The sequence below is a fragment of the Argentina silus genome, assembly GCF_951799395.1.
Source record: "Argentina silus genome assembly, chromosome: 21".
Lineage (NCBI taxonomy): Eukaryota > Metazoa > Chordata > Actinopteri > Argentiniformes > Argentinidae > Argentina > Argentina silus.
This window is the reverse complement of record NC_139675.1, coordinates 1,587,376-1,606,593: the sequence shown is the minus strand read 5'-3', so window position 1 is coordinate 1,606,593 and position 19,218 is coordinate 1,587,376. Positions and strand designations below refer to the sequence as shown.

The following is a 19,218-nucleotide window of genomic DNA, read 5'->3' as shown; positions in this document are numbered from 1 at the left end:
CCTTCTGCTGGAGACAGTACAGTAGTCAGGATATTTAGTGACACGCATCGAATGAGCAACTCAGTGCCTCAACAGGAAAGCGAAACAGACTAGAGACACAACACAATGACATCCCGCGTAACTGAACAGCAAAAACAAATCCACATCGTGCTTACCGTGGGTCTGTGGCGGACAGTGGCAAACACATGTTCACGCAACTGACCAACGGCACTGAGGCAGCAACACAACAGACATCATCATCCGATGTTTCTCTCCTCCGTGATTGTGGATTCAACATGACTGTGTTTATATCATCCGCACACTGACTAGTGGCATTGATGGAGGACGGTGATGTACCATTGATAATGCGGTGAGGTACCTCTGTGGATGTACCCGCGTTGACAATCATGATGAGCCGTTGCGCCTTTTCGTGGGCAACAGCGCCATCTGCTGGACAACACAGATGTCTTCTACACCCTTAAAAATAAACACGAACAACTATATTATCGGTCATGCAGTATGGACCAGATTAATTCAGAAATGTATAATGATCAGATTTCGCATTTTCACGAAGTTTGTAACGCCGTCGTCGCTCTCCTCCGGAACCCTGCGGCCACATGCCCCACACAGACTTCGTCCTCGAACGGAAGGAATATTTCGATGGACCAACATCCGCCCGAGTTGTCAACAGAACACACGTGTAAACAGACTGAAACATGGTAAGCTGGAAATAGTTGATCTTGCAACCTTGTTCACGGTACATTTGTAATTAACGCCAACAGTACGTTAACATACGTGAGTGCATGTGTGTTCTTCGTTTTGTTTCAGCCGAAGGCAGGGAAAGGAAAGGCTCCGGAGAAGAAGAAGGCGGTTCATCCGTACAGCCGGAAAGCTGCGTACCTCAACCGAGAGGAGATCCGACTGGAGAAGAAGGACAGGTATCTATCCAGCTCCCAGTGGCTTTGTCTGGTTGTAGAAGGCACCATCTATGGTTCCTTACAGGCTCCGATAGCCTCAGTCGTAGGATACTGACACCCTCCTCTCCATCTCTTTAGGCAGAGGGGTGAGAAAGCCACCCGGTTGCACGGCATCGGTGAGTCCGTCTCTCTCCACCTCTACATCATTCCAACCCAGCCGGACAGCACCTTCCTCTCGTCTGTGCAGTCCTATGGACAGAGAGTCGGAGGTTGCCATGTATCGAAATAAAGAATGACCCCGCCATGACACATTTTGTAATAAAAGTCCTTCTTTCGTTGACTCCCTTAGCTGGTAGTATACCTCACCAGTCGTTGAAAAGTGCCTTTATTTATTTGTCGGAAGGCACATTTGGAATGCTTGATGCCCGTCAAAGGAGAATACCACACGACGAACTCAGTGAAAGAAGGAATTTATCACAAACTGTCTTGCTGGGATAATTTATTTTCGATATATATCAAAGTTTCTGACTCACTGTCCACAGGACTGCATAGAGGAGGATGCTATCCGGCTTTAAGTAACCCTGATCCATTGGTAGATGTAGGGTACACAGACATAAACAGCATTCTCTGTGTGTGTGTGTGTGTGTGTGTGTATCCCCATAGGTGAGAGGCTTATGTGGTTCCAGAGTCAGCTGGACCCGGCTAAGAAAGAGTACACCAAACAGGACGCCTGTGACATCGTAGAGAGGTGTGTGTGTGTGTGTGTGTGTTTATCCCAGTAGTCTTGGATAGTCTCTGACTCGTGTGCTCTCCATTTTTGGGTCGGGTCTCGATTATTCCTGTGCCATGACCACTGTGTGTGTGTGTGTGTGTGTGTGTGTGTGTGTGTGTGTGTGTAGGTACCTGCAGAGGTTTGACTCTGAGCTGGAGCAGATTGAACTGGTGAACGGGATCAAGGGTCGACAGGGTCGTCTCCATGGCGCCCGGGAGAACGTCATCACACAGACCATAGAACGAGAGAGGGCTCAGTACCAGAGTGGCAGCTTTGGTGAGACACACACACACACACACACACAAACACACACTGAGGCATACCATACACACTAGGGCTGTACAGATTAAATCAACTAATGTTTTAGTAATCATTCAGTACTAATTTTAGAAAATCATTTCAGATTAGGGTTAGATTAATCAGTAGTTCAACTATTAGGTACAAATTAATCAAGTCTTTTTTTTTTTTTTTTTTTCATCGATTTTAATTAACATTTGATAATAGTCGTGACGTTTTGTCATCTCACCATGTCTTCTCTTCCAACAGAGATTCCAGACCTCATCAACGCCAAGCACCTGAAGAACTTCAGGTAAGTAGTCTGAACTGTGGCACAGACCCTGAATTCCATTTCTCCACCCTTTGCCTGAAGTATGCACTTATGCACGTCCCCTTATGGATTTAAATAGGAATAGATCGGTGCCAGAGGCCATGCTTAAACCAATCCTACGCTTTTAAAGCAATGTGGGGACGTGCACAAGTGCCTACTTCAGGGAAAAGGGTGGAGAATTGGGATGCAGCCCTTGAGAAACCTCTGGTGGAGGACCTGTGTTGTGATTGGTGCTCATCTAACTAAGCAGTCGTCTGATTGGTTTATCAGGGAGTGGAGTGGCGATCTGAAGAAGCTCCCCAACATCAAGCTGCGAAAGATCTCCAACAAGGGAGTGGACAAAACAAAAGAGGACAAGAAACCTGCTGCAGGAGAAATGGAGGAGGAGGAGGGAGAGGAGGAAGAGGAGGAAGAGGCAGACTCAGATTCAGATTCAGAGTCCCAGGACAAGGACCAGTGATGTTTTCTTTTCATAGCTTGGGTTCAGTCGGCCATCTTACCTGAGGCTGAGTAAAAGCAACAGCTAGCCGGTGTTTCTCGCCCTGCTCTCTGGGTTTGAGACTGGTGGAACAACACACAATCACCTGAAGATACATCCAAGAACTGTATTTGTAAGAGTATTTTAAGCAATGTAAAGTATGTGTGTGTGTGTGTGTGTGTCTGTCTGTCTGTCTGTCTGTCTGTCTAAGGACAATGTTATGCTTGGGAGATGCAGTGTCTGCGTCAAAAAGTAGTTACTGTATCTTGTCAGTGTTGGACTGTGTGCCGCAGTTCCAAGGTTGTCCAGGAGATGGCAATAAAACTCAACCAGAGTCACACATTAGTTTTGTCTATACATGGCTCTACAATGAATAATAAACCATTTGAAGTGCCAACCGATACTGTCACTGGGATATATTCAGAAATTGGTATGACCTCCCATTTATCTCTCAATAACTCCACGAACATGAGTCGGAGGGGGTGGATTTTCACTACTTTATTGCACAAACTGGTTTGCATCATGTGTCGAAGATTGATCAAGACTGTTGAGAAAGTCGTAATGAATTCTATTTCTGCGGTTGTTCTTCTACACACTCCAAGGGCATTGGGGATTTGGTCGTCAAGAGAGAACATTCACACTCCAATTCAGACTGGTAGAAAAGAGTCGGCTGCCACCATTGGCTGACTCGACTGTCAATCAGATACATATGGAGCTGTCAATCAAAATCAATAATTGCTGTTTGTTCTGTAATAACCTACAAAACACTGGAGATAAGAACAACGACACACGGAACTATCATCAACTAACATCATTAAATAGATAAATACAGGTCCCGTTCAGAGTAGGACCGTGTGATTAGAAGCTTCCTATTTGAAGTAGAGTAGAGTGGCAGAGGAGAGTAGGTAAAGTCCTGGTACTTCAGCAATTCTCGGGATTCTCCCGTAACTGACATTTACAGACCTTCATGGTTTCAGTCTGAACACTGATTTGACTAGTAGTGAGTGACACCGAGCTACTGTCACTCACGCCCAAATAGCGTATTCTCTACAGAGTGTCCGATTGGCTACATCACGTTCTGACTCTTTGGTGTCTGAGGCCCTGATTGGCCAGAGGGAGGGGTTCGCCTGAGGCCGAGGGCCAAGGGTCTTTTCTGTTCTGATCGGCACCCCAGAGCCATGTCTCACGGTTCGACCGCAGATAAACCGCAGTAGGACCACACAGTGCTGCAGCCCTGTGGGTGCCCATACAGACACCGTCCCGACACTCTCTCAAACACTCATTTCCTAGCCTCCTTCTCTCCTCTCCTTACCTCTCCTCTCCTTTCCTTCACTACCACTGAAAGGTGAAAGGACAGGATGAGTTTTTGCCCCACGCTGTTGTTTCTACGTGTCATGTGACCAGCGACCACAGAGAGAAGGACACGAGAAGAGGAAGGTTGTTGTTGTTTACACTGTTGAAACTCAAGGCCAGTCTCAAATGACACCCCGCTCAGTCGTGCTACCGCTACTCGGGAACATAGGTATGGGTTTGGACGGAGCCGGTCTCAGACAGGGTTCTCCTCCGCCCTCGGGCAGGAGGGGTCAGAGTCTGTCTGCGCCTCGTGGGCGGGGTCAGGCGGAGCCGGGCCAATGGGAACCTCCACAGCTTCGTGGTTACCGTTGGCCAGCGTGGCGGTGGCGGTGGCGGTGGCGGCGGCGGCGGCGGCGGTGGTGGTGGTGGGAGGAGCCTGTGAGCTGGGCGGGGCCTTCTCTGGGCAGTTCTGCACGGTGATGATGCGGTTGAAGGCCTTGAGGCGTCGCCACAGCTGCAGGTAGACCTTACACTGGATGTACATGAAGATCAGGCCGCAGGACGAGGCCATGCCCACCACCATCAGCTTGGTCCAGAACGGCCACGTCAACACACCTGCAGGCCGGCAGGGAGAGCACACACACACACACACACACACACACACACACACACACACACACACACACAAATACACACACACACACGAATATACACACATACACACACACACACACACACACACAAATACACACACACACACGAATATACACACATACACACACACACACACACATGAATACACACACACACACACACACACACACACACGAATACACACACATACATGAATATACACACATGAATATACACACATACACACACGAATATACACACACACACACACACATGAATACACATACACACACACACACACACGAATATGAATATACACACACACACACACACGGTAGTTACAGATCTACCGCCATAGCAGGGCAGAGCATGATGTCTGTTGTGTGGGTGTCAGTGCTGCTTAGAGCATGATGTCTGTTGTGTGGGTGTCAGTGCTGCTGAGAGCATGATGTCTGTTGTGTGGGTGTCAGTGCCGCTCACCCTCTGCCGTGTAGTACTTCCGAAGAGAGATTCTCCACAAGTCGTCTGAAATCAAGAGTGAGAATCGTTTGCCTCATTTCTACCATCTCTGGAGAACCTTCCTGTCTGCAGTATGTTCCATCTGTTTCTTTAGATACAACATCTCCATGGTGGTGATGGTTGACAGTCGACCCGGATGGTTTTTAAGTGCTTTACCTTTGTTATTTACCTTTGTTATTTACCTTTGTTATGTCCAGCAGCTGTGAGCTCAACTGGGAGTGTGACTAGCTCAACTGGGAGTGTGACCAGCTCAACTGGGAGTGTGACCAGCTCAACTGGGAGTTAGGATGGGAGTCAATGAGGCCAGCTGGTCCCGGCTGCTTGGCATAGCCAGAGATGTTCTACAGACAGCAGATAGGCCACTCCCTTCATTTACAATTGGTTCCGCAAGAGACGGGGAAGATGGCGCCAGTCCCGCGTGGGGATACATCTCTGGCCAATAACCACGCAGGGAAAGATTAGCGCTGTCACGCGCGTGCAAGACTAGAGCGGGAGGCAACGAGGACAGAGCCAAAAAAAGTGGATTGGAATAAAGTGTAAATTTATCGATTTGGTGTGAATGGAGTTGTTGTCCTGCCATCCCATAAGCCATCCCATAAGTCTCTCTATCTATCTCTATTGAAAATAAGGGCCAAAAAAAGGCGTCGCCAAGATGGCGGCGAAGTGAAACGGTTTACATGAAAGAAGCTTTGGCTCAGTAATATGACATAATATCTGACCTGGGCCAGCAACATCTACCCAGAGACAATGAGATAGAGGGCCAGCAACATCTACCCAGAGACAATGAGATAGAGGGTCATTCTAGTCGTGTTTGTTGTTGGTCAGTAGTATTACCCAGACGAGCAAACATGGCCGCCATATCAAGAAAATGTGTAATGGTGTGTTAAGGTTGAAACCTGAATGGCCAAAGTCTTCATCTAGGACTCTTGTAGAGGGCAGGGTTGAGGTCCGTTGAGTTGAAATTACAATTCAATCATTGCAAAAATTCATGAATTGTAAATTCAAATGACTTCCTGAGTTGACTGAATCTAACTGACCCCTGACCCTGGTTGAGGGAACGTCCTGGAGACACTAACCGTCCCTGCCCAGTCTGAGCTCCTCTGCGGTCCTGGTAACCAGGAAGTAGAGAGACACCATGACACACATCACTGCTACCAGGTGGAACACGACGGAACACAAGATCTTCCTCAGCTCACTGGTCGTCATGTGGAGCTGCTCCCACTGATGGGGGAGGGAGAGAGGGATGGGGGAGGGGGGGAGGGAGAGAGGGATGGGGGAGAGAGAGAGGGATGGGGGAGGGGGAAGGAGAGAGGGATGGGGGAGGGGGAGGGGGGGGAGAGGGATGGGGGATGGGGGAGAGAGGGAGGGAGAGAGGGATGGGGAGGGAGAGGGAGGGAGAGAGGGATGGGGGAGGGAGAGAGGGATGGGGGAGGGGGGGGAGAGAGGGAGAGGGAGAGAGGGATGGGGGAGGGAGAGGAGAGAGAGAGAGGGATAAGAGAGGGGGGTAAAAGACATTTCACAGAAATAATTTTTTTTTCATTATTTGTTGCATCCTGTGTGTGTGTGTGTGTGTGTGTGTGTGTGTGTGTGTGTGTGTGTGTGTGTGTGTGTAACAGTACCTTTCGTAGCGGTTTTAGCTGTGTTTCCATGATGAAGTCGTATTTGCAGAGTTCACAGCAGCGTGTGTCTGAGGACTTGATCCACTGGTTGAGACAGTCCTGGTGGACGAACCTCAGACTCCCAGTACACCGACACGGGGTTATCAACGGACACTCCTCATCCCCCTCACAGTGACAGATCCTGCACACACACACATACGCACGCACACACACACACACGCGCGTGCACGCACACACACACACACACACACACACGCATACGCACGCACGCACGCACGCACACACACGCGCGCACGCAAACACGCACACACCACAAATAAAACAGAGAATACACACACAGACAAAACACAAGTTGACAGACCTTCAGTACACACACACACACACACACACACACACCGCACGCTGACCTGCAGACCTCCAGGTCGTCGTCGGAGCAGGGCAGGGTGGAGCCGTTGGCCAGGCAGGTATTCCGTGGGTTTGGAGCAGACATGTCCCCGCCCCCCGTCCCCATTTCCTGGTAGCTCTTAGTGACAGGCTCCTCCTCCTCCTCGGCGAGGGAGGAACTCCCCGCACTGTGGGACTTGTAGCCCCCGCCCCCCCTGCGTTGGCAGCCCCCCCTCTGAGACCTGTGCCCCTCCTTGCCCGCCGTCGCCCCCCCGCCATGCCGGTTCTTTAAACCCCCGCCCCCGTTCTTCAGCGGAGCCCGGTTCTCCTCCCGGTCGGCCCGGTTCTCCTCCCGGTCGGCCTGGTTCTCCTTGCCCTCCTCGGAACCCACCGACTGCAGCTCCATCGCCTCCCCCCCGTTGCCTCCCCCCCTCCCCCCCCTGGCTCTCCCCTCGTCTCTCTCACGGCTGCTCCCGCTGCGACGGCGCCCCCTCTTGGCCTTCTCCCGGCTCCAGCTGCGGGCCTGACGCCAGCCCTCCCCCTCCGACGAGGACGACTCGGTCTGGGGGGGCACCGAGCCGCGGTGGCGGGGGGCCTGTTCCCTCCGAGGCCTGGACCCCCGTTCCCCCTTCTCACTGCGGTCGCTGCTGAGGCTGTGGTCGCGGTCGCGGTCGCGTTCACGTTCACGTTCACGGTCGCGGTCTTGTTGCCGCTGGCTGTGGTCGTTGTCGGCGCCCTCGCAGGTGGGGCAGCTGTCCCTCTTGCGGCGGTGGCGACGTTTCACCTGCTTCCTCGGGACCTGGGAGCCCGCCAGCACCTTGCTGCTCACTGGCCTCACCGGTGTGTATGTCACTTCCTGGTTGTGTCCGTCAGAACCATACTCCTCCAAACGGGCCAGAGGGCCAGAACTGAGAATACACACACACACGCACACGCACACGCGCACACACACACACACACACATATGGAGAGATGGAAAAGACAGGGTGAAGTGAAAGACAAACACAATGACAGACATGAGATCAAGTGAATGTGTTTCATGTAAACAAATGTGGGGTCCAGGAGTATCTGTGTGTGTCAGAGCTGACAGTCCCAGAGTCACAGGAGTATCTGTGTGTGTGTGTCAGAGCTGACAGTCCCAGAGTCACAGGAGTATCTGTGTGTCAGAGCTGACAGTCCCAGAGTCACAGGAGTATCTGTGTGTGTCAGAGTTGACAGTCCCAGAGTCACAGGAGTATCTGTGTGTGTCAGAGCTGACAGTCCCAGAGTCACAGGAGTATCTGTGTGTGTGTGTCAGAGCTGACAGTCCCAGAGTCACAGGAGTATCTGTGTGTGTCAGAGCTGACAGTCCCAGAGTCACAGGAGTATCTGTGTGTGTCAGAGTTGACAGTCCCAGAGTCACAGGAGTATCTGTGTGTGTCAGAGTTGACAGTCCCAGAGTCACAGGAGTATCTGTGTGTGTCAGAGCTGACAGTCCCAGAGTCACAGGAGTATCTGTGTGTGTCAGAGCTGACAGTCCCAGAGTCACAGGAGTATCTGTGTGTCAGAGCTGACAGTCCCAGAGTCACAGGAGTATCTGTGTGTGTCAGAGCTGACAGTCCCAGAGTCACAGGAGTATCTGTGTGTCAGAGCTGACAGTCCCAGAGTCACAGGAGTATCTGTGTGTGTCAGAGCTGACAGTCCCAGAGTCACAGGAGTATCTGTGTGTGTCAGAGCTGACAGTCCCAGAGTCACAGGAGTATCTGTGTGTGTCAGAGCTGACAGTCCCAGAGTCACTGACAGAGAGAGATTAGCCGGCTTTATTAATAATTATGGTATTAATAGTCGTAAAAAGCCAGTGGGCCAGTCTTGTATGTTGTCATACCAGACACCAAAGCTGGTGAGCGAGACTGTAGCAGAAAACATTGAACGAAACTAAGAAAATACATTTAGCAATCTATCCATTGTATTAGTTGAACCTTTGGTCTCCTATTTCTTCACCAATGAATCACAACTCTCTATGTATCGACAAATACTCACTTGTCATGTGTATTGTTACTTTCATTGTTGTCCAACAATGATTTAAACATGTTTACTGACTTGAGTACATGTGTGTTTATGGTTCCATGTTCTCTGGGTGAGATTGTTTGACACTGAACATGTTTGAGCTGAGAGAAGTCATTCACCTGTGACACCATGTTTAGACGTGTCCTGACCATGACTCTGTGACACCATGTTTAGACGTGTCCTGACCATGACTCTGTGTTATGAGACGGGTGAATGAGGGGATGGGGGGAAGGTTCACGGTGCTGTAAGATGATCACATGTTGACGTTAGTTTTCTCCTTTTCCGAGAACTCACTCAATGATTTGATCTCAACAGATTCATGGGGAGTACTCTAGTATCTCTCGTTCCAAACTAAAGTCATATTTCTCCTGATAGGATTTAATCTGAATTGATCTTTTCTCAAAACTCGACTCGAGTACAAACTTGAACAGCGTTGTGCGTTAGGCTGAACGTTCAGAGGTCAGTTCTCCGAGGTGATTTATTCATTACATTTCAAAGTAAATCTGACCAGCCCTTCCAGCTGCCTCCCACTGAAATGCAAGCTGAAGGTTTTCCTCTCCCCTCTCCGTTTGCTCAGGGCTTTTTTCTTCTTCTTCTTCTTGTTCTTTGGTATGGCCACATACCTTACCAAGAGGAATGTGGAGCTGTTTCTGCTGTGAGCAGAGCAGCTACCAGACTTGTGGCTACAAGCACACTTGATTGCATCACATCCGAGAGTTATCTGGCTGTGTGTGTGTGTGTGTGTGTCATCTTCTCTTTTCTCTCTCCCTCTCCCTCTCTCTCTCCCTCTTCCTCTCTCTCTCTCTCTCTCTCTCTCTCTAGCTGTATCCCAGGGTAACCGTCACCAAGGGCAACCATGTGTCTCACCTGCATGCGTCCTGTGAGGAGGGAGTGGCTGAGGTCCGTGTGACGACGGCTGGACCCAATCCTGTCGTGGAACTGCTTGCCTGCATCAACCAATCACAGGGCTTAGCTTTAGCTCCCCTACATCCCCAGTCAACCATTAATGATGAATAATGAGTTAAGCCCTGCGGTGCCAGTTGGTCAGGCTTGGCTGAATGTTCCACCACAGACAACTAGCACGGGTCATGACCTCCGGACACCTCTGACAGAGATAACTTAGGGCCGGATGATTAGTAATCATCAGATGTGTTTGTGGTGGGTTAGAGCTAAAGTCTGTGTGTGTGTGTGTGTGTGTGTGTGTGTGTGTGTGTGTGTGTGTGTGTGTGTGTCCCGTGCCCCCGCCCCCTCCCTGTGGGTCTCCAGGGCTGGGTTGGGTTGGACGCACGCAGGCACGCACGCAGGCACGCAGGCACGCAGGCACGCACGCACAAACACAAACACACACAAACACACACCACCAACCCCTGCAGGAATGTGTGCTTAGTGGTTACCTTGCTGCTGGATCGACTTCCTGACCGTCCACTCTGTAGGGAGGAGAGAGAGAGAGAGAGAGACAGAGAGAGAGAGAGAGAGAGAGAGAGAGACAGAGAGAGAGAGAGAGAGAGAGAGAGAGAGATCACCAAAAGACACACACACACACACACACATTTGGAGAAGGTCTGACCTGAGAGGACTTAAATGAACTCCTAATCCCATAAAGCTTTGTTAACAATGTATTCTGGAGGACGCAACTAGGGCTGGAAAGGTGATTGTATAACCGCGTAACTGACGGTTATGGTCCTCAACCGAGAAAATAAATTAACGACCGTCATAACCACTTCAATACAGACATTTTAGCGGGAAAAAAGCAACTTTACCCAGTAGCAGTCATGTAAATTAATGATCATGAACAATTGTTTTGCTACCTTCCGTCTTTCTATCAAACTGTTTCCATTTCCTCAAAGTTCAAGGTTCAAGGTTCAAGGTTTCTTTATTATCCCCTAGGGGAAATGAGTTTTGCAGCCAGGGTTCACAAAGACAGAATACAAAAAGGACAACATCCCGACAACATCAACACAATAAGTCGCAGAGCGATTGATATATACTAGTTGTATACCGCTAGTTCAGAGAAATGGAAATTCATACCAAGTACAAAAAGTGCAACTGTGCAAAATGTGCAGGGGTAGTACAAGGAATACAGCCACAGTGTTGTTTTCCATTAAGCATATCAACAGCACTTGGGATGAAGGACACATGAAATGTTTTAGTCCTCCTGACAGGCGCCCTGAAAGGACGGCCCGGGGGCAGAAGCCCAGACGCCGTCTGTCCGCTCTCTTCCTCATATTGCGTCTCTTCGGATCAGAATCCTCTCCAACCCGTCATGTTATTTTTAGGAGGAATATTTTCTTAATTTGTACAAATAAAAGTGTATGTAATAATGGAGTGTTTGTGAATCTGAGTCTTCTTAGACTGTTGTGTTTAGATTGGTGGATGTCCAGAGGACACTCTGTTCCATGTATGACCCAGGGGAGGCTGCTGGAGGTAGAAATGGGAGGACAGGGCTCATTGTAATGCATGGAACGGAATAAGGAACGGCATCACGGAGGTAGGTGTTTGATACCATTCCTCATTCCGTCCCAGGCATTACAATGAGCCCGTCCTCCGATGTCTACCTCCACCAGCCTCCCCTGGTGTGACCATCACTTCCCACCGACCCGCTGTAAGATCGACCAATCCTCTTAGAGAGCCGCCCACGCTGGCCGTGAGTGACGCTGCGTCTCTATTTACAGAAACAGTAAAGCGATTTGCTCAGAACTTTCCAGAACACGGAGTGTCTGCGCTGACGGGCGGCAGGAATTAACACTGAGTACTGAGTATGACATCACTGCCACCTCATCACAGTCACTCATCCATTATGTGTAAGGGTCGTGTAAGGGTCGTGTAAGGGTCGTGTAAGAGTCGTGTAGCGCATTTGGTTGGAGCTGAGTAACGTCACCAAACATTTGCGTGCCATCACCAGCCGAAAAAAGCCTTTTACAAGTTCCTAAAATACTCAACTAAACTAAACCAACTAAAACTCAACTAAAATACTCAACTAACCTAACTAGACATTACTCAGTCCTTAGCTGTGACATTAGAGAGCTCAGCCACAACCAACTAGTGGTTCTTCTTGACCTATCTTTTGGGACACTTTGGTGTAGGGTTAGTATACTAGGTCTGGTGTTAGTATACTAGGTCTGGTGTTAGTATACTAGGTCTGGTGTAGGGTTAGTATACTAGGTCTGGTGTAGGGTTAGTATACTAGGTCTGGTGTTAGTATACTAGGTCTGGTGTAGGGTTAGTATACTAGGTCTGGTGTAGGGATAGTATACTAGGTCTGGTGTAGGGTTAGACCACCCTGGTGTGCCAAGAAAGCAAAACCAGTTCAAATAGAGTTCAAATAACTTTTAAATTTAAATCATTTCCGATAATTTTGTGGTAAGTTTGTGTGTGTACATGTGTTAGCTGTGCTATGTCTGTGTGTGTGTGTGTGTGTGTGTGTGTGTGTGTGTGTGTGTGTGTGTGTGTGTGTGAGATGAGATGAGATGACAGAATAATGACTTCCTGATTCTAGGAATCTTAGAGGAAACAGAATCCACAATACTACACAACATACCGATATTACACAACATACACATACTACACAACATACCCATATTACACAACATACACATACTACACAACATATACACACTACACAATTTTAGTCACAGAGATAATTTAATTTTAGTCAACAAAAATTAAAAATGATTTTCGTTTAGTTAACTAAATATGCATCCACACATATAACACACACACTACAACTGAGAGATTAAAGCATCCTCATTGTGGTAAGCGAAGCTATGACCAGTCATAAGTCCTCTATCTGTCCAATCAAACCATACAACCTGCAGCATCACACTGTCTGTGTGTGTGTGTGTGTGTGTGTGTGTGTGTGTGCGCGCCAACTATAGATCTGGAAGCCATGTTGTCTCAACTCAATCCCTCAAATAACTCAGAGATCCATTCACACAGCAGAGCTGAGGTTAGAGGTTATACGTTTAAGGGTCAGGGTCAGGGGCTTACCTCACTCTTGTCTCTGGAGCGGGCAGCGCCCCGTCTGTTACCGGCCGTCTCCTGAGCCGGAACCACAGAGATCTTCTGCACCGGCATCCTGCTGTTCCCGACGCTCCCAGGTTATTCCCACAGCATTCCCAGGGTGACCCACCAGACTGCCGTTACTCCAACCGACCGGGCCACCGGTCCCAGCCACAGACGGGGTCACGGGTTGAAGACGCCGGTTTTCCACACCTTCGGTCCAGAGCTTCGAGATGGAAGAGACGGAATGGGATCCGGTCACCGTGGAAACCAACAGAAGGCTCTGAAAACAGCAGGGTGTGAGATCGTCATGACGACTGAGAACTGCTCAACAACAAGCCCCTCCTTCGGCAGAGAGGGAGATAGGCCTAGACAGAGAGGGAGAGAGAGAGAGAGAGGGAAAGAGAGAGAGAGAGGGAAAGAGAGAAACAGAGAGAACCCTAGTTTATCTGTCCTGTAGTTGGGGACGAGGTGAGTAATATAGTTAGCGTAACAATGTTAGTGTCTGTCTGAGAGAGGCGGAGTTAGGGCTGTTTCTGCGGGGAATTAGCATATACGGCCCATGAGGCTTAGAGCTTAAATTAGACTCAATCCCCTACACTGACCAGTGCTGCTAATCAGCTTACATATCTCTCACACGCACGCACGCACGCACGCACGCACGCACGCACGCACGCACGCACGCACGCACGCACGCACGCACACACACACACACACACACACACACACACACACACACACACACACACACACACACACACACACACACACACACACACACACACAGGGAAGAGCTTCCTCGAAGCAACAAGACTCCCCTGAGGAACCTTTATATGATGAGACAAATTATAGGCCTATTAACCCATCTCTCATGGATGACCACAGTAATGCCATCACATTCTGACCGTTGGTCGTGTGTGTGTGTGTGTGTGTGTGTGTGTGTGTGAGGGGGATGAGGAGTGTCCGTTCATAACCCTGTTGTGTCGGTGTACTGAGAGTCTGAGGCTCGTCCACCAGGACTGTCTCAACAGAGGTGTGTGTGTGTGTGTGTGTGTGTGTGTGTGTGTGTGTCATCCACTTAGCTAGATAAGATATTGCAAAATGGACTAAGTTGTTACAATGTTGGAAAGGAGAGGTTTCAAAACAAAACAAATGTGCAACAAGTGATCCATTATGTCATACAGGTATATTTAGGAAGTTTTATGCTTTTTAATATATGTTGATCGACATATCGCTCGCCTTATGTATAAGCTACTGTATGTACACGCAGGGGGCGACGCCACGCTCCATAATGACCTGTGAAGACGGCGACCTGACGAGACTTCGGGGTCCGACCCTCGGCGGGGTCGTTCTGGCCAGCGCTGCGACTCGACACGATAGGATCCAGATGCATTTTCTTTCGAAATTGGTGGCGACATAACTCTTTAACTCATAACTCTTTAACTCATAACTCTTTAACTCATAACTCTTTTTGGATTTACATTTTCAATATCAAAAACGGGTTACTCCACAGAATCCTATTGTTACCGATATCAGAAAGTACAATTCTTGATATCAATTTTTATTTTTCATTGCTTTATTTTAAAACGGCTTTCCACATCCTGCATGCACTTTGCTTGTGCACCTACTGTATGAATAAATGAATTCACAGTATATGAACTGTGGTTTACCACACACACACCCACACACATTTACCGGCAGAAAAGAAATCCAGTTAATTGAACTAACACACGCAAGCACACACACACGTTTCATTGTTGTCACTGTGGTGTCAGAGAAAAAGGATATGACATACGGACGGACAGAGACGGAATCATCATCCCGTCCCTGATTTCATCGATGGGGGACAATTAACTGTATGATAATCTGGGTGCAGGTTGGTTGAGATGCAAGACTAACCAATGCTATGCTAACCGTAATAATTATAATACATCAAATCGCCCTTTTCTAATCCCCGAAGATGCTTCACAAAAACAAGTTGTCAATAAAAACTGAAAGAGACAGACTTTTCTCAGTTGAGGGAGTCAGACACGGTGGTGCTGAGTTGGGGAGCTAAATCATGGAACGTGGGAACAAACGGGCAGGGCAGAACGTGCACCTAGACGAATGAGTTGACAGGATATCTATCTGGGTCAACAAGGAGGAACAAAACCAAAGAGGGCATCACTATCTCTGGTCATATATGATGCTCTGCCAGGTTCCTCTTAAATCAACTATTACATCTCATTCAGTTGGAGCAGCACTGGAGGTGAGTGTTTGTGAAGGCATGTTCGTGTGTGGACATTGTCTGTGTGTGTGTGTGTGTGTGTGTGTGTGTGTGTGTGTGTGTGTGTGTGTGTGTGTGTGTGTCTGTCTGTCTGTCTGTCTGTCTGTCTGTGTGTGTCTGTCTGTCTGTCTGTGTCTGTCTGTCTGTCTGTCTGTCTGTCTGTCTGTCTGTCTGTCTGTCTGTCTGTCTGTCTGTGTGTGTGTGTGTGTGTGTGTGTGTGTGTGTGTGTGTGTGTAGAGAACTGTTCTAGGGCTATCTACTTTAGCAAGAGCAAAAATAAAATTAAAATAAAAAATAATATCAGTTGAGCCATGTCATTCTGATGATGATTGGAACGCAGTTGATCAAGCTCAACTATTGGACGGCAGGACACACACTGTCATCATTACAAACGTGAAGTGAAACACGAAGACCATATTTATTGTTTTAAACACTTTTAGGGCATTTCTGCTTTATTGGGATACAGAGAGTAGAGATTGACAGGGAGGATAGAGACAGTAGAGATATACAGAGATTGACAGGGAGGATAGAGACAGTAGAGATTGACAGTAGAGATTGACAGGGAGGATAGAGACAGTAGAGATTGACAGTAGAGATTGACAGGGAGGATAGAGACAGTAGAGATTGACAGTAGAGATTGACAGGGAGGCTAGAGACAGTAGAGATTGACAGTAGAGATTGACAGGGAGGATAGAGACAGTAGAGATTGACAGGGAGGATAGAGACAGTAGAGATTGACAGGGAGGATAGAGACAGTAGAGATTGACAGTAGATAGACAGTAGAGATTGACAGTAGAGATTGACAGGGAGGATAGAGACAGTAGAGATTGACAGTAGAGATTGACAGTAGAGATTGACAGGGAGGATAGAGACAGTAGAGATTGACAGTAGATAGACAGTAGAGACTGACAGTAGAGATTGACAGGGAGGATAGAGACAGTAGAGATTGACAGTAGAGATTGACAGGGAGGATAGAGACAGTAGAGATTGACAGTAGAGATTGACAGGGAGGCTAGAGACAGTAGAGATTGACAGTAGAGATTGACAGGGAGGCTAGAGACAGTAGAGATTGACAGTAGAGATTGACAGGGAGGATAGAGACAGTAGAGATTGACAGGGAGGATAGAGACAGTAGAGATTGACAGGGAGGATAGAGACAGTAGAGATTGACAGGGAGGATAGAGACAGTAGAGATTGACAGTAGATAGACAGTAGAGATTGACAGTAGAGATTGACAGGGAGGATAGAGACAGTAGAGATTGACAGGGAGGATAGAGACAGTAGAGATTGACAGTAGATAGACAGTAGAGACTGACAGTAGAGATTGACAGGGAGGATAGAGACAGTAGAGATTGACAGTAGATAGACAGTAGAGATTGACAGTAGAGATTGACAGGGAGGATAGAGACAGTAGAGATTGACAGTAGATAGACAGTAGAGACTGACAGTAGAGATTGACAGGGAGGATAGAGACAGTAGAGATTGACAGTAGATAGACAGTAGAGATTGACAGGGAGGATAGAGACAGTAGAGATTGACAGTAGATAGACAGTAGAGATTGACAGGGAGGATAGAGACAGTAGAGATTGACAGTAGATAGACAGTAGAGACTGACAGTAGAGATTGACAGTAGAGATTGACAGGGAGGATAGAGACAGTAGAGATTGACAGTAGATAGACAGTAGAGATTGACAGTAGAGATTGACAGGAATGATGGGAGAGAGGAGGGACGACATGAGATGTGTTGAGGGTCGGAATTGAACCAGGAACCTTGCGATCATGTGTCAAACTACAATGTGATTGGTTTCATTAGATCCAATTTGCACATAGACTTTGGAGATAGAAAGCTGCTAGAATTAGTCTCTCAATGCTCTCTAAAAAAGAGAGTTTATTCTAGCTTGTATCAACAACAGCGGTTTTACACGGAAACACAGCCGACAGGCTGATGCATATTTGTTTTTTCACATAATGCTTTTGCATAATAACACAGTAAAATCCATCTGGGCTACAATTTGCTTTTGTCATAAAGTAGGCAACTTCCTCCCGTTGGTGAATCTGTCAGTGCTGTGTTTCATGGGCCAGGCACAATGGCACTGAGGCTACATGGAGCTTGCTGAAAAAATAGTTCAGTCTCAACAGGTGGCTTGTATGATTTAAATGATGTCAACTGGCATGCAAATTACGCTGAAAGCTCTCTATTTTCCAGTGTGTGTGTGTATGAGTGTGTGTGAGTGTGTATGTGTATGTATGAGTGTGTGTGTATGTGTATGAGTGTGTATGTATGTGTATGAGTGTGTGTGTGTGAGAGTGTGTTTGTGTGTATGTGCATGTGTGTGTATGTGTATGAGTGTGTGTGTGTGTATGAGTGTAATTATTATTATTATTATTATTATTATTAATAATTATAATAGTAATGCATTCTATTTGTAAAGCGCTTTCTCACAGGCTTACTTTGGTCAAGTAAAAACATATCTCCCTTGCCATGTCTCCCAGAGCTCAGGTTCAGATGAGCTCTATTTACCCTCATTATTAATGACTGCAGTGTTTATGTGTGTGTGTGTGTGTGTGTGTGTGTGTGTGTGTGTGTGTGTGTGAGTGTGTGTGCATGTCAACAGGGTGCCATCCTTACCGTGGAAACCCAGCCCCAGGTGGCTTGACAGAACACCTCTCACACCAAAGTCTCTCTCTCTCTCACACACACACACTATTAATGACTGCAGTGTTTATGTTTGTGTGTATGTGTGTGCGTATATGTATGTGCGTGTGTGTGTATCTGTGTGTGTATATGTGTGTATGTGAGCGTGTGCCTGCGTATAAATGTGTGTGTGTGTGTGTCAGCAGGTTGCTATCCTTACCGTGGAAACCCAGCCCCAGGTGAGGACTCGGAGGTTGTCTTCCTGTCCTGCCTCCACCACCAAACCACCAGAGCCCACGTCCCACTGTGGGGAAGCAGCAGCTACGCATCTCTGCAGTTGTAAAGGAAGAGCCCATCCAGAGAGCTATTAGTCCACAGACAGACATCATTCTACATTACTTGAGAACAGTCGTTTGCCATAACAACATCAGGAGACACTGGAGGTCCAGAGCCTTAGTGTGTGTGTGTGTGTGTGTGTGTGTGTGTGTGTCCAGTAGATGGCTCCTTCGTTCTCTGAGCTGGAGCTGCTGACCATAGTCTTCTCTCTACTGGTGTTCAGTCTCTTCACTCTCAATGGAATACTAAAGGAAGGATGCATAAACACACACGGTGAGGCTGCTGAGCACACACACACACACACACACACACACACACTCTCATACACATACACACACACACTCTCATACACACATACGCACGCACGCACTTGGAAAAACCATGCATACACACAAACTAACTGTAGAAAATATAGATGCGTTTATTTCGGAGGTTATAGAAACACAAACCAACCCTTAACCCCTCCTTCTAGAGGGAGGAGCCCAGAGCACAGCACTCCCCAGGGAAGTGGTCATCGTATGACTCCAGGACAGGAAGCTGTCACCGTGTGACATCATGAAAGAAAGAGCCGGATCCGAGGGAGCATCAGTGATTGGTCACACAGCCTCCATCCGCCATCCTATCATCCAATGACTTTCCCCAAAACTGTGAAATGAACTGTGCTGATTGGTGGAGATGCCAACCTTAATAAATTACAAGATTATATCGCACTTTTCTAAGATCCAAAGACGCTTG

The 19,218-nt window shown here is 47.9% G+C and overlaps 2 protein-coding genes across 2 annotated transcripts; one reads left to right on the top strand and one right to left on the bottom strand.

The window, feature by feature from the left end:
• Window positions 1-642: 642 nt before the first annotated feature.
• tma16 (translation machinery associated 16 homolog) lies at window positions 643-3,138 on the top strand. The gene is made up of 7 exons (XM_083692706.1): window positions 643-698; window positions 808-917; window positions 1,035-1,072; window positions 1,560-1,644; window positions 1,796-1,944; window positions 2,215-2,257; window positions 2,546-3,138. The coding sequence occupies exons 1-7, from the start codon at window positions 696-698 to the stop codon at window positions 2,733-2,735; spliced, it is 618 nt and encodes a 205-aa protein (XP_083548832.1). The 5' UTR covers window positions 643-695; the 3' UTR covers window positions 2,736-3,138.
• A 105-nt stretch (window positions 3,139-3,243) lies between these two features.
• Window positions 3,244-18,750, bottom strand: LOC310820940 (uncharacterized protein). The gene is made up of 9 exons (XM_083692781.1): window positions 18,368-18,750; window positions 13,235-13,614; window positions 10,642-10,674; window positions 10,115-10,194; window positions 7,225-8,109; window positions 6,818-6,998; window positions 6,275-6,419; window positions 5,160-5,204; window positions 3,244-4,661 (listed from the first exon to the last, which is right to left on the bottom strand). The coding sequence occupies exons 2-9, from the start codon at window positions 13,319-13,321 to the stop codon at window positions 4,300-4,302; spliced, it is 1,818 nt and encodes a 605-aa protein (XP_083548907.1). The 5' UTR covers window positions 13,322-13,614; window positions 18,368-18,750; the 3' UTR covers window positions 3,244-4,299.
• Between the last annotated feature and the right edge of the window lie 468 nt (window positions 18,751-19,218).